Genomic DNA, 23,259 nt, shown 5'->3' with positions numbered 1-23,259 from the left:
CGTGGGGGCGGGGGACAGCTGGCAGCCCGGGTCCGGAGACCTCAGAGCCGTCTGAGAATCGGAGCTACGTGTGAAAGGGGGAGTGTGTCTGGCGCGAGAAGAAGCGAAGCGAAGAGACACGAACCTCTCCTCAAGACCCGGCGGACAAAGGACAGCGACGAGCCCGGAGCGCCAGCCGGGGATAGGCGCCTTTCGGTGACGTAGTCCTCCCGCGTGACGCCGCGACGAGCTGGGACCTCCACGTCGTCGATTCCGCAAAGGCCTGTGGGAGCGACCCAGGAGCCGGCGGGCCAAGATGGCGGAGGCGGCGGAGTCTCCTGGAGACCCGGGCACAGCGTCGCCCAGGCCCCTGGTGAGCGGGGGATCTGCGACGAGAGGGACCGAGGGTGAGGCAGAGTGTCCCTTAAGGAAGTCGGGTGCTGGGCCGGTGGCCTGAGAGAGCCGGAACCCCTTCCTCCCGCAGGCCCTTCCTGTAGCCGGTCCCAGATCCAGTCCCAGCCACTGCACCTGTTCTTGGGGCTAACCGCTTCGCCCCTCGCCTCCCTCGTACCTTCCACGCCTTCTTGTGAAACTCCCATTCACTTTTCCGTACTCTCAAAGCTTGTCCTCTTCCCTTACATTGTGTTAAATGCCGAGCTTTAAGCAATCTGTTAAGTATGTTTGTTTCTGCCGTCCCCTAATTTTATCAAGACCCGTCACCAGCCCGTGTTGGAGTAGCAGCATTCTAGGGTTCATGAGAGATTGGCAGTGTAACTTGGTTATTGATTTCGGTGACTCAAGTAGTCTTGGTTTGATCCCTGCCCTCCTGTCGCAGCTCCTTGCAGTCCTGCTCATGATGCGCTCTCACTCCTGTTTGCACAGCGGATAGGTAGTATTTCTATTGAAAGTACAAGCCTAAAGCCTGGACAAGTATTTCACAACACAGGTTTTGGAGTTAAATTTACCTGGACCGGAATCACCCACTCTGCTGCTTGTGTGAATTTGGGCAAGTCATTTCATGGAGAGTATTTCTTCACCTGTAAAGTGGAAATTAAAAAATACATGCCTCAAAGAGTTTTTAGGAGGGTGAGATGGCATAATTTATGTAAAGTATCTAACACAGTCAGTGCCATGAACTGAGGAGTGTAATTAACATTCTGCCCCCAAGTCCCTTATCCTAAGCAGGGTTCAGTTATCTCCCACTGTTTAGTTATGTAGCAGTTGATCAATGAATGGTACATCCCATTCCTGTGTTTTAAATTGGCACCATAGTAGAGGACTGGACTGGGAGTTAGGTGACATTGATTCTAGTCCTCGATCTATTTACTAGCTCTGTTTGTTCATCTCTTCGTTCAACAAGTATTTATTGAGCATCTAATATGTCCCAGGCAATCTTAAGCACTGGGGATACAGCAATGGAAAAGCGTGAGTAGGTCCAAGTTGTGATGGAGTATCTGTGACCCTAAGGAAATCACATGGAACTCATTTCCTCATTTGGAAAATGGGGATAGTAACCCATCACAGAATTAGTGAGAGTACTAAATGAGCTAATTATACACATAATTCCTGGAGTGACATAGTTACAGGTGCCAAGCTACTTTTAGTTCTTGTCTTTCATTTAAACTACTCTGCTGCTCTTTTAATGAAGTTTTCCTCAATTAGTTTTAGTGGTCTGGTCACTCATTACTCAGTATCCATTCTGCTTCTATTCAACGATGTTTATTGAATTTCTAAAATGTGTAATGTGCTGTGCTAGTTGCTTTAGGGACTACAAATATCCTGCTCTAAATGGTGTTTACAGTCTAATTTGTAAGGATAAGGCAAATGTACATATTAATATAAGGCAGGAAATATTAAGAAAATGTAAAAGAAGATGCTATAATGTCTAGTTGGGGTGATGAAGCAAGCTACAGAAGTTGTATTAAAGAGGTTCTCAAAGGATGGGTAAGATTTGAAATTCCAGGTGAGTGTAATAGTTATCGATGATTGAGTGCCTCCTACATGCCAGGATTGTGCTAAACATCCTCTGCATATTTTCTAAACTTCACAGCAATCATTTCAGTAAGATAGTTTTTAAACTGTGTTTTACTTGCAGATGAGGAGATGACTTTGAAATGTTTGACAATTTCCCACTGGTCTCACCAGCAGTTAGTGGTCAGGCCTGAAATTTGAACCTAGGTCTGCTTCTGAAGCCCAGATGATTTCTAGTAGCATTACACAGACTCTTATCAGCGAAGGTACAGAGGTTGGAAGGTACTGATGCATTTCTACAAAGAACAGAGAGATCACTTTGGCAGGAGCACAAAGAAGTATTAGGAGGTGAGCCCTAAAAGACAGGCTACTGAATTAGAGAGGCAGTATTGGAACAGTGGTTAGGTAGGAATATGAGATGTGGGGCCAAATTGCCTAGGTTTGATTCTAAGCTCTATTCTTCAGCTAGCTGTGGAATATTGGGGAAATTACCAAACCCCTCCATGCCTCAGTTTTCCCATCTGTAAAATGGAGATATAGTAACACTTAGGTAATAGGGGCTTTTGGTGAATTAAATGAGATAACCCATATAAAACTTGGTGGCGTGCCTGGCACATAATAATCATTCAATAAATGTGCTGTCTTACTGACTACTAAGCTGGGAGGTTTAATAGGCAGTGAGGCACCAGTGGAAGTTTTTGAGGAGGAAAGTTTAAAATCATTAATTTGACAATATAATGGAGGAAGGTTATCATGGGGAGTGTCTGGAATCTAGGAGACCAGCAGAACTGTTGCAGTAGTTCTAGGAAGAAGTGATGACTGCTTGGACTAGCGTACTGGCGGGAGACATGAGGATTCAAGAAAGGCAGAATCCTTGAGGATTTTCAGTGCTTGGGAGAAAGAGTCTTAGATCAGTTTTGCAAACTTTCGTGTGCATACCAGTCATCTGGGGGGATGATGTTAAATCGCAGATTCTGATTCAGTAGGTCCAGAATGAGGCCCGAGATTCTGCATTTCTAACAGGCTCCCAGGTGATGCTGCTGCTCTTGATCTATTTTTGAAAAGCAAGTCAGCATTTATATGGGAAGATATAGTGGTGCCCTGGACAGAAATACTAATCAGAGGACAAGGGCCCTAAAAATTGATTCCCTTTTGTACGTGTTTACTTTGAGCTATTGGCAGGCCATCCAGTAGATAGCCAGTAGTCAGTTGGACTCTAAAACCTGGACTTTAGGACTTGGAAGAGGTCTGAGCTGGAGATATTAATTTATGAGTCATCTGCATAGAGTGGGAAAGGCGGAGTCTTGGGTAATGCCTATCTTTTGCCTATATATTTAGAGAGCAGGAAACAGTTGTAATAATGGCTTTAGCCTAGAGTCTGTAAGAAGGCTGGTCCCAGGTGAAGGGGGTGACTAGAGACCATGCCACGGGCCACCCCCTCCCCACTTCTTGGAACCAGGCCCCTTGGACTGAGGTTTCTGCTTGATGCTTTCCTTACCCCGCCCTTGTTGATTCATTTCTTTCTCCAGGATTTTAGTCATTAGTATAACCCATCTGCTCCCAGCCACTTAAAGCTGCAGTCCCTGCTTTTACCATGTGTTTTTGACCCTGCCTCTACCTGCTCCCCTTGTTGGCCCAAGCCAGGCCACAAAGTGAGCACGTGTATTTCTGTGCACACATGTACATATATGTGCACATGCCTGCCTGCACAGGGGCAAGGGCAGGGACATGGAGTCCAAGCGAGCTTTCATCCCCACTGAGGGACGGTTGAAGAGTAGGGTGCGCTAGCTGAGGGCCTGTGTGCCCTGTCTGCCTTACCTGGGGCTGAGGGCCACAGATCCTGGCTCAGCTCAATGAACAATGTCACTAATTCTCTTGAGAAGAGATACTGAGGAAGGATTGGGTTGAGGAATAAGATGGGAATCACATGACACTTGAGTGACTGCAGTGACTTCTGAAACCAGTTAGCTGGAGTTAGGTCAAACTTCACAGCTTGAGTCTCCACAAGACTGTCCTCACTTTAGACACCAGCCACAGACTCAGAGGTTCCCAGAACCATCCTCACTTCTGACGTATTGGCTACAAATTTAGGGAGTCCCATGATCCCCTCAGGCTCCGTAATTCACTAGAATGACTCACAGAGCTGAGGACAGTACTATATTTAAAATTACAGTTTTTATTTTATTTTATTATTTTTATTATACCAAAAGGATACAGTTCAAACCAGCAAAAGAGGGAGAAGCGAAGGGTGAGGTGTGGGAGGGTCCTTAATACAAAGCTTCCTTGTCTTCTCCCTAGGGAATCAGGGCCCTGTTATCCTCCTGATACATCAAAGTATGACAAGATGCAGAATATTGGCAACTCTTAGGTCCCACTGTGAAAAACAAAAACACTATCATTTGGGAAAGTAAAAGGGTTTAGAGGCTAACTCGCAGAAACAAGACAAAAGCTAGGCAAATTTTTTATTACACAGCAGTGACAGAACTAGAATTGACTCCCTGGGAATCTTGACCTTGAGTTAACATTTATGTAGCCCCTGCTGCGAGCCTGCTAAGTGCTTTACATGTATTAATGCATTTCTTCCTCAGAACAACCCTGTGATAATGGTACCCTTATTTCAGTTTTATAGATGAGGAAACTGAGGCCCAGAGAATCTGCTCAATGTCTGTCACACAAGTCGTAAATGATAGAACTGAAATTTTCACCCAGGCTTTCTGGCTCCCAGTGCCTGCACTCGCAAGCGATACTCTCCAAGTATACAGTACATTGAGCACTGACTATGTGCTAGGTGTTATGCACGTGTTATCTAACCCTCACAGCCCTGTTTGTCTTTAAAGCCCATTCCTTCTGTGCTGCCCTGCCTCCCCTAGCAGCAGCCGGCAGCAAAGCAACTCAAAACCAAGCAATCTGGGAGCTTGAAAAGGCAGTGTCATAGGAGTGAAGAGAGAGTACGGGTTCAGAACAGGGGGGTTACCATTAAGTGCTGCAGAATATTCGAAGAGTGTGAAACTGAGAAAGGATCCTTTATTTCTTGAAGATGAGGTCACTATTAGCAGTGTCAGTAAAGTTGTGGGAAAGCCAGTGGCAGATTACAAAGGACTAAGTGAGGGGAAGAGTGAAGAGCAGTTTGGGAAGAGGGGCGGAAGGAGGGTACTTGGAAGGAAAGGCAGGAACAAGGAAGTGATATATTTTTAAATTTTATTACTGAAGCCTTAAAGTACATAAAATGAAGTATAATGAAGCCATTGTACCCATCAACATTCAGCTATTTTTATTTCATCTGTCTTCCACCACATTTTTTTTTCTGGAGTACTTTTTTAACCTTCCTATTTTGAACTAATTTTAGACATGCAGAAAAGCTGCAAAAGTGGTAGAGAGTTGATGTATGCCCCTTTCCCCACTTCCTCTAATGGTAACATTGTGCATAACCACAGTGCAATGATCAAAACCAGGAAATTAACATTGGGGCAACACTATTAACTACAGATCCTTTTTTGTTCCAGGATCTTATCCAGGATCTCGCCTTGTGTTCAGTTGCTATTTTTCTGTAGTTCCTGTCAACCTGTAATGGTTCTTTAGTCTTGTCTTTTCTTTCGTGATCTATTCTGAGTGTTTTAAAACAAATCCCAGGCATATCACTTTACCCATAAATATTTCAGTGCCTTTCTCTAGCAGGGAGGGACTCTTTCTCTGTTTGCTTTCTTATCACACATAACAAAAGTAATAATTGCTTAATATCATCTAATCTATGTTCATCTCCCCGTTTTCTAAAAAGTAAATGTGCTTTTACAGTGTGTCCGAATTAGGGCCCAGATAAGGTCAACAAGTTGCATTTGGTTGGTGTCTGTTAAGTCTCTTCTAATACATCTGTTCTTCTCTTTCTAATACTTTTTTTTTGTTGAAGTTCACTCATTTGTCTTGCAGAATTCTACTTTCTGTATCTTGTCGATTGTATCCTTGTGGTATTTTTAGTATATTTGTCTCTCCACATATTTCCTGTATACTCTAAGATCTAGAGGCTTTGTTATATTTAGGTTCATTCTGGCTTGGAGGAATGAGGGAAGAATAAAAAACTTGGACGACCCCTAAAATAGGAATGTTTAGGGTTTTTTAGAACGAATTTCAAACATACATAAAAGTAGAATGGTAAAATGGGCCCTCATGTACCTGCCTTCAATAATGATCAATTTATGGCAATCTTCTTTCTTCTATACCTTACCCACTTCCCTTCTATACTCTTCTGATGCAAACCCCAGGCATCATTACATTAGTAAACATTTAATGTGTATCGCTCAAAGATAAGGATTCTGTTTTTAAAGAACATAAGCACAATATCATTAGTACGTCTAAAAATTAACAATTCCCCAATATCAAATATATTGACACATTGCCATTTTGAACATTGCCAGTGTTCAGATTTCCAGTTATCTCCTAAATGTTATATTTTTATCATTTGAAATATGGCCCACTGCCTATCTTTATAAATAAGGGCTATTGGAACACAACCATGTTTGCTTATGTATTATCTTTGTCTGCTTTCACGCTGTAGCAGTAGTGTTGAGTAATTGCAACAGAAACTATATGGCTTTCTAGGCCTAAAATATTTACTATTTGATATTTGGGCCCGTTACAGAAAAAGTCTGGTAACTCATACTTTAGGCAGCCATTTTTAGGACAATTAATAAGAAGAAAAATGTTTTGATATTTACCTTCATTCATTATCACCACTTCTGATGAATCTCATTTCCTGAAGAACTTCCTTTAACATTTTTTGTAATGAATGTCTCAGCTCTGGCTCGTCTGAAAAATAGTCTTTATTTTGCCTTCATTATTCATAGCTATTTTTGCTGGGTTTGGAATTCTGGGTTGACAATTTTATTCTTTAAGCACTCTACAAGTGTGTCTATTGTGTTCTGGCTTGTGTAGTTTTGGGTGTGATGTGTGTTACTAATCGTTGTTCCTCTGAATGCAATGTGGTTTCTTTTCCCTTTGGCTGCTTTGAAGATTTTCCTCTTTATCTTTGATTGAGAACCACTAGGTTCATGGTTTTTTGGTTTTGTTTTGCCTTTAGGTATTTATCTTTTTTTTAATATTTTATTTCTTTATTTTTAGAGAGGGAAGGGAGGGAGATAGAGAGAGAGAGAGAGAAACATCAATGTGCGGTTGCTGGGGGTTATGGCCTGCAACCCAGGCATGTACCCTGGCTGGGAATCGAACCTGCGACACTTTGGTTCGCAGCCCGCGCTTAATCCACTGAGCTACACCAGCCAGGGCATAGGTATTTATCTTGATTGGGGTTCTCTGGACCTGGATCTGTTATTTGCTGTCTTCCATTATTTTTATGTTATATTTTCAAATATTTTTTCAGACCCATTCTCTCTCTCTCCTGGGATTCCAATTATATATATATTAGATACCAGACCAGTTAATGTTGACCCACAGCTCTTGGATGCTTTGTTTCCCCCCTCCCCAGTTTTATTAAGCTAGAATTGACATATAGCATTGTTTAGATTTAAGGTGTACAACATAATGATTTTGTATATTTAAATATAATAAAACCAATAAAAATATATACCATATATTTATGTATTTATGTAGTATCTATTTTTATATGTTTATTTCTATTTAAATTCTTGTTTTTGTTGTCATTTGCATAATTTCAACTAACCTGTCACTGATTTCTTTCTTTGTCTGTGTTGTGTCTACTGATAAAGGCCATTGAACACATTCTTCATCTGTAATTCTGTTCATTCATTTCTATCATTACCATTTGACCCTTCCAGTTTCCATCTCTGCAGAAATCCATCGTAATTTGTGCATACACCTTTTTACTAGTGCTTTTAACATATTAATTATAGTTACCTTAAAGTATTTTTTCTGTGAATTATAACATTTGGGTCATCTCAGAGTCTGGTTTTATTGATTGGTGTCTTGTCACAGTGGGTTGTTACTTTTTTCATGTGTGTATATACATGGGACTGTATGTTTTGCTGGGGGGTAATTTTTTATTGAATGCTGGCCATCATGTCTAGATCAGTAGAGACATCCTGGAAATGGTAAAAGTTTTCTGCTATATTGTTACTAGTCAGTCTAGTCATGAGTTGAACTTGTTTGGGTTTTGTCCTGCATATGGGAACCTTCAGTGCATCACCAGCTTCAAATTCCTCCCCTCTTACCTTGTGCTTAGGGTGGGTGCTAGGTTGTCCCAGGACTTAATGTCCCTGTTCCATGCTCAGCTTTCTGTGTTCCCTTTGTTCTTGCATAAAATAATGAGTCTCTCCTTAAGTTCTAGCCCCTCCCCTAGCAGTAGACTGCTGTTGCTTATGACTCCATACTTGCTAGCCTGGTTGTGGGGACCCAGGACAGGGGATTCTTTGTTGTCTTGGTCCAGCCTCCGCCTTTGGTAGACTGTGTGTCCTTGGGTCTCCTGGGTGGGACTTTGAAAGCAATGCCGGCTGAAGGAGACTCTGATCGTCTGGCCTCAGGATGGTTTTCTACTCTTCCCCCTGCCCCCAGCTGTAAGGGGTCTTGACCTGTGCCCTGAAGACAGCAGGACTTGCTGATCTCCCCCCAGCAGCTTTAAGGCTCTTTTTTTGTAGCAGAGAAGGATCAGAGTGGGGCTCTGTGCTTTTTCTCGGATCACTGGAAACCTGTTGGAGAAGAGCCTGCAAATGGGTGTGAACTCCTCTTTTGTCTGATGCTTCCTGGAGCTCTGTACTCTCATACTGGTCTACACTTGGCTTTTAGCAATGCAGTTTAAGTTTTAGATGAAGTCTTAACTGTGTCTGTGATGCCCAGTGTTGCTCTCTTCTCATGCTCTGCTGCAGACGAGTTAGTGTTCATGTCCCAACTCTTCTTGGAAGCACCTGTCTTTCCTTAGATTTCATTCAGGCTACTTGGTAGCCCTACAACCTCAGCTGTCTAATGGGTTCAAGGAAAGTTATTGTTTTGTTGCTTATCTTGTTTTTTTCCTCAGTGTTCTGGTAGGATGGATGCCCTTTCCAGCTTTCTACATCCTAATGAGAATTCACATTACAGTGTTATCACGGTGCTTGAAATAGTTGCTTTCTGTGTGGTTGTGTATTTAATTCAACATACAGTGGGTTCATTTGTCTTTCCATTTTTAGGGAGTGCTTTTAAATTTTAATTTCATTTCATAACTGTGTGAACTATTTGTATGATTTCAAGTCATATATACAGAACGGTGTGTATTCAGAGAAGCCTTGATACTCCCTGTCTCATCCACTTTTTTTTTCTCCTTTCTTCAGGAGGCAGCCTCCTTTTTAAAAAATTGTAACTCAAGTTATATTATATACAATTTTATACATTTCTTACATTTAAAAGATAATACTCAGATGTGTATAAATATTTTGTTAGAGAAATGATAGCACATCTACAAACTTTTCTCTACATTATTTTATTTTATTAATTTTTTATTCCTCACCTGAGGATATGTTTATTGATGTTTAGAGAGATGGGAGGGGAGGAGAGGGAGAAAGATGGATGTGAGAGAGAAACATCAGTTGGTTGCCTCCTGTATGTGCCCCGGCTGGGGATTGAACTCAAAACTCAGGCATGTGCCCTGACCAGGATCAAACCCACCACCTTTTGGTGTAGGGGATGAGCCACAACTAACTGAGCCATGTAGCCAGGGCTCCATTTTTTAAAAATACAACATTTCACAATAGTTCTTTAAAGATATTCTCCTTTATGTGGACATACCATACTTTGTTCCACTTGTCCTTTGTTGATGAGCTTTTGGGTTATTCTCAGGTTTTTGCTTTTACAGAGAGTGCTGTAATGAAGAGTCTCATATATGTCTTTTTGTATTTTAGACTCCTAACAGTGGCATTGTTGAGTTAACCAGTGATTCATGTACATTTGCTAGATACTGCCAGATTCATCTTCAGTAGAACGCAGTACCGTTTTGTATCCCCATAGAAGTGTGTGAGCATTCTTTCCCTTAGTTTCAACAGCAGAATGTGTTGTGAGACTTTAGGATTTTTACCAGTCTAACAGGTAAAGATTTTTATTTCAAAAAGTTTAATTTGCATTTCTCTTAAGAGTGTGATTAAGAAGTTGATTTTTATAAGTTCTTTGAACAACCTTATTCTTAAAATTTCAGTATACTGTCTTGTATTTCACTTACCTACAGCTGTTGCCCATGAAATATTGGGCCCATTGAGCCAAAAAAAAAAAAAAAACATGAGAAGGGATTGTTTCTGTTTTCTTGGGGATTTGAAGATTATAGAGCTTCAGTCACCATCATCAAATTTGGCAGGTTAATATAAGAGTTGAAAGGTTTGCAATCTCGCAGTTCACTTGGGAAATGTTATTTGATCTGTGACTGCCAGGTAACCTGGTTAAAGAGTGTAGATCAAGATGTATTTTGCTGTTTCCTTGTTCTTCCCACCTTTGCTTTAGGCTTCACATGATGCTCCATTTCAGCCAGCAGAGGCTGCTAAGGAGCAGAAGTGCAGCAGCATTGTGGCCATGCTAAGTAGGATATGATTGCTAAAAGGGCACAAATAGCCCTGCAGCCTTGCTAGCTTGTGTCGCATGAAGATTTCATGCTGGAATAAACCAAATATTTGAAGGCAAGATGTGTCTTCATTATTTGCGCGATGATTTTTTCCATCATGTGCCATGTCCTTTAAATGGAAAGAAATAAGCATTTGAGTGTTTTTAGTTAACTGCATTGTTTATCTAGTGAGCTTTTACTTCACAAACTGTAAAACACCCTACAAAGAAGCATAGTTTCCACTCTCTAGGAAATGATGATTTCTTTGAGGAATGCCACAGTTAATTACAGGCTTTAAATGTTTTTTTTTCACCTCTTCTCAGTTTGCAGGCCTTTCAGATATATCCATCTCACAAGACATCCCTGTGGAAGGAGAAATCACCATTCCTATGAGGTCTCGCATGCGGGAATTTGACAGCTCTACATTAAATGAATCTGTTCAGAATACCATCGTAAGTTAGACTAGTTGAGAGAATTTCTGTTCAACATCAGGGAACTAAACAATAGCACTGTGTAATATTTTTGTTTGGTTAATGGATTTTCAGGTTCTTTCCTGAGAATAATTTGGTACAGCCTTTTTGGAAATCAGTTTGACTATAAAATGGGTATTAAGAATTTTAAAATTTCCAAATCTTTTTAAGCTGATAGTTCTGCTTCTCCAGATGTAGTATAAGGAAAAAAACTAAAGACAATATTTTTTATACTACCGAAAAATATTTATATGCAGAGATGTTCATTACACCATTCTTTATAATAGGGGAAGTTGAAAACCAGGTTAAGTAAATTATGTTACATCTGTATGGTAGAATACTAAACAACCATTAAAAATCATGTTTATGCCCTGACTGGTGTGGCCCTGACTGGTGAGGCTCAATGGGTTGGGCATTGTCCTGCAAACTGAAAGGTTGCTGGTTCAATTCCCGTTCAGGGCACATACCTGGGTTGCAGGCCAGGACCTCGGTTGGGGTTGTGTTAGAGGCAACCAATTGATGTTCCTCTCCCTCTCTTTTTCCCTCTTTCTAAAAACAAATAAATAAAATCTTTTTAAAAATCATGTTTACAAAGTATTAGTCACATGAAGAAATTTCTAGGTGAAAAATTAGGATAGAGTTATCTCAACTATATTTTGAGAGGTTATATTACCATACCCTTCTTCAAATATCTTGATTATTAGTTAATCTGGCTTCTAGTATTTATTGGCCAGTTAAATTGGGAATGTTGAAAGTTAATTTTATATATTGTGAAGAATATAGCGGCTAGGGAGCAGGCTTATTGGTCCTTGGGATGTTATCATGTATAAACTGAAAGTCCGATGCTATGTTTTACAGAAAAGATTTTAGTTTTTATAAGTTACATATTGGGAGGGTTATGTTTTCTCTTTTATGGAGTTTTAGAAATCAAAACAGGATTGGTGGGTGTGGTAGTAATGATGGCTTAAGGAGTTAATAGAAAAAAAAAAAACCTGCCTTTCTAGTTTGTATAGTGAAGGGGTTGAACTCGAATTTACCTCTAAAATTCAACAAAGGACTCCCAGGAGATTGAAATAAAAGAAATCTTAGCAAATTAAGTTAGGGGGCTGCCTGGCAACCTTGGTTCTCACGATACAATAGTTGTTTATGTCTTTCAGATGCGTGATCTAAAAGCTGTTGGGAAAAAATTCATGCATGTTTTGTACCCAAGGAAAAGCAATACTCTTTTGAGAGATTGTAAGTATATGAGGTGTTTGAGGGTTTGCTGCTTCTCATTGTATGTTATCGTAAGTACTTCATGAAGCACAGGCTCTGTGGTAATAAAACTGGCATCATTTTACAGGATGAAAAAATACACAAATGAATATATAAGTAAAAACTTTGGAAGAAGTTAAAATTTTCGAATGGCATTTCAGAGGTTACAAGATTTTGCTTAATATATTGTCCTCATTGATAAATATAGAATGTATCCTCACCTGCTATAATAGACACTGTAAATAATATTTCTGGAAGCTGTGAACACACAGAGACTTTGTTCAGCCAAAGAGCTAAAAATTCCTAAGAGAAAGGCAAAATGTTCAATTGTTAAATTATAATAATGGCTAATTAAGGATTAACAAATAGTACCTTTATTGATGTTACTATTTCTAGGACTATCTCTTATTTTGGTGACTGCTTTCTTTGTTCAAGATTTCTATCGACAGTGTTTGCAGTAAATCATGCTCTTATTTAGAATTCTTAAAATTGTTAAGTCCTTTTTCTTTTCAATTATTCTTGGTTTTCTTAGTACTATCACAAAACTTGAACTAGTTGCCTGAGAATAGCAACAGTTATGTACATGGGTGTAACCTTTTATTTTGCCAGCATTTCAGTTATAATATAGGGATGTCAAATGTGTGGCAAAGGTGCCATCACCCTGAGTTAAGACTGGATGTGGCGTCAGAATTATTTTCAACATAGTACACTGTGGGCCGGAGCTGACAGATGATTTGCTACCACTGGTACATAGTGGAAAGAACATGGACATATCTGGGCTTAAATCATGGTTGCACCACCAGCTGTGTGATGTTGGATAAGACAGCTAACTTTTCCGAGGCTCAAGTTTCTTCCTCTGTTAAAGTGGAGATAATAACATGTACCTAATGGTAAGGGTTAGAGATCATAATGCGTATCAACCACCCTCTACAGTATCTGGCACTTAGTAGGTACTTCATACGTGACAGCTGTCAACCTAGTGCCTTTCTGTTCCTTCAACACAATATTTTTTTTAATCCTTACGACAACCTTTTGAAGGAGGACTTATTAGGAAAATGAGTCTCAGAGAAGCTGAGCACCTTATCAAGATCACACAGGCAGGATTAGAGCCTAGTTTTCAAGTGCAGTGCCCTTTCCAGTATACCACTGCTACCCCAGATGGGAAGATTCTTTTAACAGCTGCTGTGGTTCAGTTCAAAGCAAGGTTGCTTCTCCCAGCACAGAACCAGTGTGTTAGTTTGCTGATTAATGACGAATATTAGCTTATGTCATATGTTAAGGTCCATTCTCAAACCTTGATGGAGTGGATAGATGGGCTGGCACAAAGGCTGAGCCAGTCATGGACAGAATTTGCACTTCGGCCCTGCCCTGTTATCATAGCCTTTGGGAAAATGGCAAGGAAAAAATTCACAACTTAAAAAAAAATAATCTGAAAAAAAAAAACCCAACAACACGATGAGATACCACTTCACACCCATTAGGATGGCTGTTACCAATCAGTCAAAGAAACAGAAAATAACAAGTGTTTTTGATGATGTGGAGAAATTGGAACCCCTGTTTGTTGCTGGTGGGAGTATAAAATAGCGCAGCCACTATGGAAAACAGTATGATGGTTCATCGAAAAATTGAGCATAGAATAATGCCAGCAATTGCACTTCTGAGTGTATGCCCAAAAGAGTTGAAAGCAGGGACTCGAACAGATATTTGTACACTCATATTCACAGCAGCACTGTTCACGGTAGCCAAAAGGTGGAAACGTCTTAGACATCCATGGATGGATGGATGGATAGACAAAATGGGGTATACACACCATGATACATACCATTTATGCATAGACTATTACTGAGCCTTAAAAGGAGTGCAATTCTGACACATGCTACAACGTGGATAGCCTTGAAGGCATCATGCTATGTGAAATATGCCAGACAGAAAAGTACATGTATTCAATGATTTCACTCATATGAGGTACCTGGAGCAGTGAAGCTGACAGAGAAGGAAGGTAAAGTGATAGTTGCCAGGGGCCGAGGGAGAGTGGGCAGTTACTGTTGACTGGATTGGAGTTTCATTTTGGGGAGATGAGAAAGTTCTGGAGACGGATGGTGGGGATTGTTGTGCAGCAATAAGTGTGCTCAATACCTGTACCCTTAAAAGTGACTAAAATGGTGAATTTTAGTTTTAAAATACTGTTACAGATTTTTTATTTCTTAGAAACTTTTCAGTGCATTAAAAACATGAGTGCATTAGTGTCAGTTGTACTTGAATTCAGTTTTTCATTTGATAAGTTAGAAAATTTTAACGAAAAGAACAGTTTTATTAGAGTTTTAGGATTATAATTTCTTTTACATCTTTTCCAAAATTCACAGCGGTGTCAAAATCACTTATATAATTAAACAGTATAAGTATGTACATATGCATGCTTCTCTTATTCTCTTAGGTAAAGTTAATGTATATGTGAAGTTCAAGGTAGAGGTGGTATATGTACCCTTTTTTCATATTAGTTGAGGAAGGTAACTGTGCTCTGAGCTGTATATTCCTGTCAACTGTTGGCATATTAATCATCCAATCACTATGGACTGAGAACCCTGATGGTTAGACCTGACGTTGGCAGAGCCTTTTATAATTTTCAAAAAGCTTTCTTGTTACTTGTTCAAGTTTAACCTTATGAAACTACCAGTACTGGGATGATTTTTCATCTGTAAGAACAGCATTCCGTTCTAGTTCAACGTAAGAATGAGACAGAGGAAGCAGTGTGGCAGGGTGGGGGGACGTTTGCAGTAGGAATTCAAAGACCTTGGTTCTGGTCCCGTGTCTATACCTAACTGTTGAAATAAACTTGGGAAAGTGACTTCCCTCTCAGCCTTACTTTTTATCTTCATGAGATGGGCCTGAATATACTTGCCTAGTCTAACGTAGTCTCAGATTGGTGAAGGGACTTGACGGCAGTCCTCTCTCTGAGGGTGCAGGATGGGGCACTCCTCGTCCATTGGTGTTTAACTATAGCCTGCTGGAGTGTGGCTTAGTGGGTGAGGAGAGGGGTGATTTGTGGAATATGAAGTGAACAAAACTTAAAGGATGTACAAAGAAGGACGGTCAGACTTGGGGAGCAGAGACAGCAAGTAAAGGGGGGTAGGAGAGGAGGGAAGGCTTGGGCCAACAGACTTTTACATCTTTTCCAAAATGCACAGCGGTGTCAAAATCACTTATATAATTAAACAGTATAAGTATGTACATATGCATGCTTCTCTTAGGTAAAGTTAATGTATATGTGAAGTTCAAGGTAGGGGTGGTATATAGACAGACAGAGCCTTCATGTCTGAATTCCAAGAGTGGGTGAGGTAGATATTGGAATAAAGATAGAAAATACTGCATGGTCGTTTCTTAACAATCTTCTGCCTTTTCTTGCCTTGTAGGGGATTTATGGGGCCCTTTGATCCTTTGTGTGGCACTCGCATTGTAAGTACACATACAGGGTCCGGCAGAAGTAACGCCATTGAGTGTGGTGGGTAGGGTACGTCAGTGTCTCGCACGAGATGGACAGCAATTTGAACATTTCACCTAAAATGTCATATGGTGTGCTTGAGTGTGATAGTGTTATGTTACAGAATTATGTGCTTATGATTTTGTTATAAAAGATTTGGTATAAATTACCAGCTCATAAAAATGAGGTGTTATTTGTGCCAGATCCTGTATTTCCTTTGTCATTTGACATAGCTGCAGGAGTGTCCAACCTGTGGCCCGCAGGCCACATGTGGCTTAGGATGGCTATGAATGCGGCCCAACACAAAATCATAAATCTACTTAAAACATGATGAAGTGGTTACATGTTGCAAAGTATTTAATGTGTGGCCAAGACAACTCTTCTTCCATTGTGGCCCAGAGATGCCAAAAGGTTGGACACCCCTGGACTAGAGTTTTTTGTGGAGTTTTAAAATTGAGGGGAATTTTGACTGAATATTTTATTTAGGGCTTCTGTGACATATTGTACTCCTTATGAATTTAAATCTAAAAAGTCAGATAGCTTTCCAGGTCAGTTCAAAGAGTGATGGAATTAAAGATGTAAAAATCATGCCTACCTCCATCTACCAGTGACTTCTTAGCCTGTTTTTGTCATTTCTATTCAACAAACTTTTATGTACTATATACACTTCCCCATCACTAAGTGAATTAAATATCTGTGGTTTAAGCACTGTTTATTTGCAAACAGAATTCTTTTTAAATCTTACCAAAATATGAATGAGAATGAGAACATACAAAAGAGAAGTGGTGGAGTTCAAAGCAAGATCATGTTTTCCAAGTGCTTTGCTTTCCATATGCGTTGAATGTAAAGGGACAGGGCAGAAGAAGAACCAAGTTCCACTGGTGAGGGGAATATCACGATTGGTGGAGTGGAAAAAATATTGCATTAGGATTCAGCTCTTGATTCTTATCCTGATTGCTATCAGCAAAGTGACTTCGGGCTATTAATAACCAAAATTTGTCTAATGACTTTTCCCAGTTACAGAAAACTTAAATACCTTCCCTTATTTTATCCTTATAGCATGAAGTGAATGTCATTTTCACTTTTCCACAAAAAACCTTAGGTTCATAGAAATTGAGGATGAACGAAGAGCACATAATCAGTGGTAAACCTGGGAGGCAACCTCAGGTTTCCTTGCCTGCCCTTTCTCTACCTCTGTGAATATTACCCATCTCCTGCTGCCTCACCTCTCTGGGTTTTCTCTTCTGTATCTATGAAAAGAGATGGCTGATGGTCTTTTCCAGTACTAACCTTTTGTGATGCTAAATTCAACAAGCTTCTTACTGGCTTCTCTACCCATTTTTTAACGTGTCAAGCATACGCTAATTTAGGTAATAACATTGAGTGCTATTTTTATGCCTTTAATAACCATAAGAAAGAAAGAATTCAGTGCCTTGATGGAAGGGTTTCTCTCAGAAGCTGTAAGCATATACCTTTTTTTAAGTTTGGAAAGATTAACCCTAGAAGTTATGTCATTAAACTCCACTTATTTGCAGAGAAGAAAACTGGAGTCCCGAGACATCAAGTGATGTGCTCCAGTTTACATATCTAGTGACAGCACTAGGATTGGTATCTGGCTCTTCTGCCTTTCAGGCTAGTTATTCTTTCTTTCATTATACGATGCTGAAGTAATAGGGCTTCCAGCAACATGTGAGGATAAGTGCTGGCATTCCGTGCATCAGATTGTCAGGACTCCGAATGGAGCCATAGAATACAAAAGGCTGTACTGGCAAACAGCACGGCAGGGCAAGGCTTACTCTGTGATCTCTCTATACTATGTCATAGGAGGTTGTGAGCTTGATGTTACGTATTATTTTTCTGGAAAAAAAAATAAATAAATAACACTGGTTCCAAGTGTTCTATGAGACATTTTACATCTGAAAAATTCTTACACAAAGAAAAGCTATTTAAGTGACTTCAACTTAATTTGAAAGCAAAGGCTTTTAGTAATAATCTGTATATTTCTATTTAAAAAATCATCAACTAAATAGGTTTATAGACTATTTCCATTTTTAAATGTCAGAACTAGAACCTTTACCCAAGGGGTTACACATTGAAATGTGTCCGAGGGCTAGAGAAGGGACTTGAATGCACGCATGGCGGATTGCTGACTGGAAGCCCCTTGCTAAGGAACCGGCTGCTCTGTCCACTGCGCCTGATTGTCGCAGTGTAGTGATGCCAGCACAGTGTTGGAAACGCTGCTCATTTTGAAAGAATATCCATCATTTTTTATGTGAAACCTCTCCATTTTAAAAATGTCAGCTTGAATTTAAAACCATTTTGAGTATTGTGTGGAACAACAACCTCATATCTATGAGCCACATTTGACCTTTCAATTTGTAAGCTCTGCTTAACCAAAAAAGGTCTTTAGTTAATCCACTTAAGCATTCCAACAAAGGCAAGTGGAGCACCCCTTGTACTCCTGAGGTATTTGGAATTTGACAGAAGGGAGCCTTGCCAAATCCTTCTGGAATTTTCCATTTGCATAGCCTACATGTTACAAGATCTTCAGGTGAGGTATAGGGCAGCTCCCTGATTCAGACTTTGGGAATCCACACCTTCACTTTATTGCTCGAAGTAAAAGAGTAGGCAATTCTCATGCCATTTCTTGTCACAGAATGCTTCAGGGAGGCTCTGCAGACAGCGAAAATGATGGCGGGCCCCAGTTTGCAGAAGTGTTCGTCATTATCTGGTTTGGTGCAGTTACCATCACCCTCAACTCGAAACTTCTTGGGGGAAACATGTGAGTATTATTAGACGCCATTTGTTTTCATTTGCTAGGTAGCGTAGCTTAGATTTTTAAGGGAGCCTGGCTAGTTAACTAATTTTTTAAAAGAAAAATCAAAATAAATGAAGGATAAAGAGAATATTCTCTTAAACCCACTGAGTCCTGACTGGTATGGCTCAGTGGGCTCAGTGTCATCCTGAAAAGCAAAAGGTTGCTGGTTCCATTCCTGGTCGGGGCACATGTCTGGGCTGTGGGCCGGTCCCTGGTCTCTTAGACATCAATGTATATCTACCTGTCTTTCTCCCTGCCTTCCCCCCTCTCTAAGAATAAATAAATACACTCTTTAAAAAATAAAACTACTGAACAGAGATTAAGCTGGTTTAGTTAAGTTATCTTAAATTATCTGGGGTCCTTTGATAAGCTTCAGATGCTCTCTCCAGCCCTGGAATCGTAGGCACAATGTTTTGTGTTAGAGGGTTATGTCCATTTTGGGGAACAGATGGTCCATAGCTTTCAACAAATTCTCAAATAGGTATATAAACTAGAAAAGATAAAGAAACCCTGTCTTAGCCCTGATTGGTCTGGCTCAGTGGGTTGGGCATTGTCCCATAAACTGAAAAGTTGCTGGTTTAATTCTTGGTCCAGGCACATGTGTGAGTGGCAAGCCGGATCCCCGGATGCAGGCGTGTGAGAGGCAATGTTGCTCTCCCTCTCTTTCTCCCTCGCTTCCCCTCTCTCTAAAAATAAATACCATCTTAAAAAAAGAACCACTATCTTAGAGGTTCAGTGGGAGAAAGAGGTCTTTAGTAATTAGAGTAGATCACCTGGTATCTTAGTTGGCTGACTTTTTTTGAGAGATTTTATTGATTTATTTTTAGAGAAAGAGAGGGAAAAAGAAAGGGAGACAAACATCAATGTGTGGTTGCCTGTCACAACCTTCCCCCCACTGGGGATGTGGCCCACAAGACAGGCATGTGCCGTGACTGGGAATCGAACTGGCGACCCTTTGGCTCACAGGCCGGCACTCAAATCTACTGTACCATGCCACCCAGGGTCAGATGGCCGACTCTTAAGGAATATAAAAGGAGAAAAACAAGAGCAAGGATAGAAGAATTAAAGCATGTCTAATGCAGAGGCCCAGCCTCATAAAATCAGTGTTGGGGTATATGTCTTATGTATCTGGAGGGAAGTAACAATCCATGATACATAGAAATCTGTATAATAACTACTGTGACATGGGTCAGCTGTATTTATGATTTTTACAGATGTGTATTGTTTCTTAGTTCTTTTTTTCAGAGCCTGTGTGTGCTGGGTTACTGTATACTTCCCTTGACAGTGGCAATGATGGTTTGCCGGCTGGTACTCTTGGTCAAGCTAGGACCGATAAGTTTTGTGGTCCGGCTTTTTGTGGTGATCGTGATGTTTGCCTGGTCTATAGTAGGTAAGAACATACTGATCTTTACAATTACAGAGCAGACAAAAGCGTGTGTTAGAGACGAAGACCACATGAGAAGCAGTGTAACTCCTAACTCACATGTCAGTAATGTGATTCTTGCCAGTGTTGCCCATGGAACCCTCTGTTCTAAGTGGGATTGATAGATGTGTCCATCTAATCTGAGTTGGGTATCTGGACTTCTAACATGTGGGGTCATATCTTTTTAAAAAAAAAATCCTTAAATAATGCGAACAGTTGGAAAAGGAGATTATACTGGGTCTAGCTCAGCCCTGGCTTATATAGGAGGCATAGGTGACTTGAGAGATAATGGGTCTTTTCCTGACAAAGTAATCAGAATGAAAACAATAGTTGCATTTATAGATTGTGTATCATAGGTCAAGCACGATATACGTATTATCTCATTTAAACCTCAACACTAATAAATAAAAGCTATTATTAATAGTCCCATTTTTGTAGATGAGGAACAGACACAGAGAGGTGAAGCAACTTGCCTTAGGACGTATTACTACTCAATAGGGGAATCAAGTTTCCAACCCAGGCAAATCACATACCCATTTGGAACTTGACTGTACTACCCCCAGTATAATTGGTTAAGTATCATTATATAGTGCTTTCCTGCTTCAGTGGAAAATTGTGCTAAAGATTAGGAAGAGCCAATAGAAGTGGCTTTGAATGCTGTGTGCTCATTGTTCTTATATCCCTAAAATTCTCTTACAATTCTAACTTAAACTAGAAGTGTTCACTAGCATCTTATTAAATGGGAGAAACAGACGGCCTCATATTTTTAGTGCAGTAACATCTCTTTGCTTGAAACGTGGTTAAGAGCCAGGGAGTAATCCAGAAAGAGGTCTGACAGTGCCAGAATTGATATTCCAAAGACTGTATGCAGACTAAGCTTGGTTTCTTTACCCAAGGGAGAGCCCCACATTTCCTCCCTTAGAGTCTGATCATTTATCACCCATGTAGTTCTGAATAGCGTAGTTATCCAGTATCCAGGCCCATAGCAGTTCAGAAAGTAGCATCTTAGAAGCATTCATTCTTTAATTTGGCAAATATTATTAAGCACAAACTATGCATCAAGCAGTGTGCTGGGCATAGTCTTTGTCCTCAGATCCTCAGAGTTCACAATCCAGTGGGTCGGCCAGACATGTAAACACGTCAGGACAATAAAGTAAGTGTTCCCGGTGGGAGACAGAAGTCTGTGCAGGTCACATAGGGACACAGAGGAGGGAGTGCTGTCTGCAGTGACAGGATCCTAGCCAGTTGTTCGGGAAAGGTTTGTTTGCAGGGTGATCATTGATAGGTGTTTCCTGGGTGGACAAGAGGGATGGCATCAAAAAGAGTTGAAGAACGGTTACTCAGGCAGCACGGCAGGATAAGGCCATTTGGCATAGTAGCAAAAACCTGGCACATTTTTGCAAACCTGTTCATTGTAGTTCACTCACTTCTCAGAAAACAGTAAGAAGCCCCTTTTAGAAGGGTTTCCATCTGAAATGTGCAAGGCTTTGAAAGCTTTGGTGCGTGAAACAGGCAGCCTCAGCTGTCGGAAAACCTGTGCTGCCCAGAACCTTTTTCTCTAAGGGCTGCAAATATCAGTGAACTTTTAGTATAATTCTGTTCTAGACTGTGCTGAGCACATTGAAGTTAGTAAATGTTAGTAGTTATGACAGTCTCATTGTATTCAGTATTCTCTTTTGATTGGTTTTCTTTTCTTTTCTTTTCTTTTCAGCCTCTACAGCTTTTCTTGCTGACAGCCAGCCTCCAAACCGCAAAGCACTTGCTGTTTATCCTGTTTTCTTATTCTATTTTGTCATCAGTTGGATGATTCTCACCTTTACTCCTTAGTAAATCGGAAAATGGAAATGAAAAACCAATGGATTGAAAGCTCATCTGAACAATGCAATTCACCACGGCGCTTTGCCTCTGGCCCTGTTCTAATTTTGGAGGCATTTGGTAACTGGCTGTGTGAGGAGATTACAAGGGAGCCATAAAGAACTATTGCCACTCATGTAAGGAACTGATGTTTGAAAGGATGTTCTTTTCCTCTTAATGTTATTTCTTTAAAATACATGTGCATAGTACACCTGGTGTAATGCCTTCTTAAGGTGTGATAGTGATCACTGTGGTCCATTAGGGTGACAGCCAATGACACGGAAAGCACATGGGTACATCCTGCAAGTTGAATAGATTTGGTAACTGTATTTCCAATTTAGAATACCAGTTCAGGTATAGCTCTTAAACACATTGCCTTATGACTATTAGAATATGCCTCTCTCATTAGAATAAATAAGAATGGATAGTGTGTATCCATTTTCTTTTATTTCTCTCCGAACTTTAAAAAGGCAATGGCAGAGGTTGCCAGGGGGTTCATAGATGTGGGAGGAGAGAACATGCACTAACCAGTATTCAGATTTGGGTCATAGAAAATTCTGCACTTGTTGCTTTAAAAAAAGCAAACGACATTTGAAGAATCAGCTTCTTTAATCTTTCTGTATGGTCACCTAACTGCCGTGCTTAACAGCACTTCAGTGACACTCTAGTTTTGATCTTACACCCTGACTCGGGTGTGCAAGCGGCCACGTGTACTTTTCCTTTGACCAACACTCTCGGCGGTCCAGTGTTTGAACTTATCCAAGTAGACCACCTCCGAAATGTCCATTGGTGGGTCCCTAAGGCATATTTGTCATGTGGGTACATTCCCTTAAAGGTAGAATGAGGCCGTTTGAATATAGGGTAACTATAAGGAATTCTTCATTATTCTGTATACCGTGGCCAGTAACTAGGAAGTCAAGCTAAATCACAACCCTGCATCTAACCATGCGAACAGGGAGTGATTTAGTGTTCTCACGGCTGATTCCCAGCAGCTGGATGCTTAGAGCACGATGTAGGATGAGGTGGCTTTCGAGCTGCCGCCTGCTCATAGTGGGCGCAGCAGTTTCTTCGTTAGATGTTCTTGGGTCGGGGAATAGCAATTTATTGTCTTGGTTCTACACTTGATTTGTAAAGCTAATTAGCTCTCCTTTAGACAAGTACTTTTTTGCACATGTGCACCTACTCGTATTCTCAGCTATTTATGCACATAAGTGTGTAGGCTTTTCAGGGAGAGGAGTGTCTGGGGCAGGCTGACTCTGAGCTCAGCAGGGCTCCTTTAACGTGGTATGAGCTGCTGCCTTCTATAAATTGCACATTGAAGAACTCTTAATAGGCAAAGACTAGCAGTCAGGCAGGAAACATTTATTGTAAATATACGTGTACTTAGAAAGATAGGAATTTCTTATTCCACAATTTTGCTTTGTCATAGAATTTAAATATTTATTCAGTTTGTATTTAAAGACTACCTACACATAGATCTATAATTTTAAA

General features: G+C 40.4%; 1 protein-coding gene across 2 annotated transcripts; it reads left to right on the top strand.

The window, feature by feature from the left end:
- The first annotated feature begins 214 nt into the window (after nt 1-214).
- On the top strand, nt 215-22,202 carry YIPF6 (Yip1 domain family member 6). Of its 2 annotated transcripts, none has more exons than XM_045847404.1 (7): nt 215-352; nt 10,795-10,923; nt 12,099-12,177; nt 15,606-15,648; nt 18,330-18,455; nt 19,724-19,881; nt 21,626-22,202. In XM_045847404.1, the coding sequence occupies exons 1-7, from the start codon at nt 296-298 to the stop codon at nt 21,739-21,741; spliced, it is 708 nt and encodes a 235-aa protein (XP_045703360.1). In that variant the 5' UTR covers nt 215-295; the 3' UTR covers nt 21,742-22,202. The 2 variants fall into 2 exon arrangements, with proteins under 2 accessions (XP_045703360.1, XP_045703361.1); XM_045847405.1 differs by having other exon boundaries at nt 258-386.
- The last annotated feature ends 1,057 nt before the right edge of the window (nt 22,203-23,259 follow it).

The sequence above is a fragment of the Phyllostomus hastatus genome, unplaced genomic scaffold, assembly GCF_019186645.2.
Source record: "Phyllostomus hastatus isolate PE091 unplaced genomic scaffold, TTU_PhHast_1.1 phas_contig_551, whole genome shotgun sequence".
NCBI classification, from domain to species: Eukaryota; Metazoa; Chordata; class Mammalia; order Chiroptera; family Phyllostomidae; genus Phyllostomus; species Phyllostomus hastatus.
Note: the sequence above shows the minus strand (reverse complement) of the source record. Positions and strands in the feature narration are given on the sequence as shown.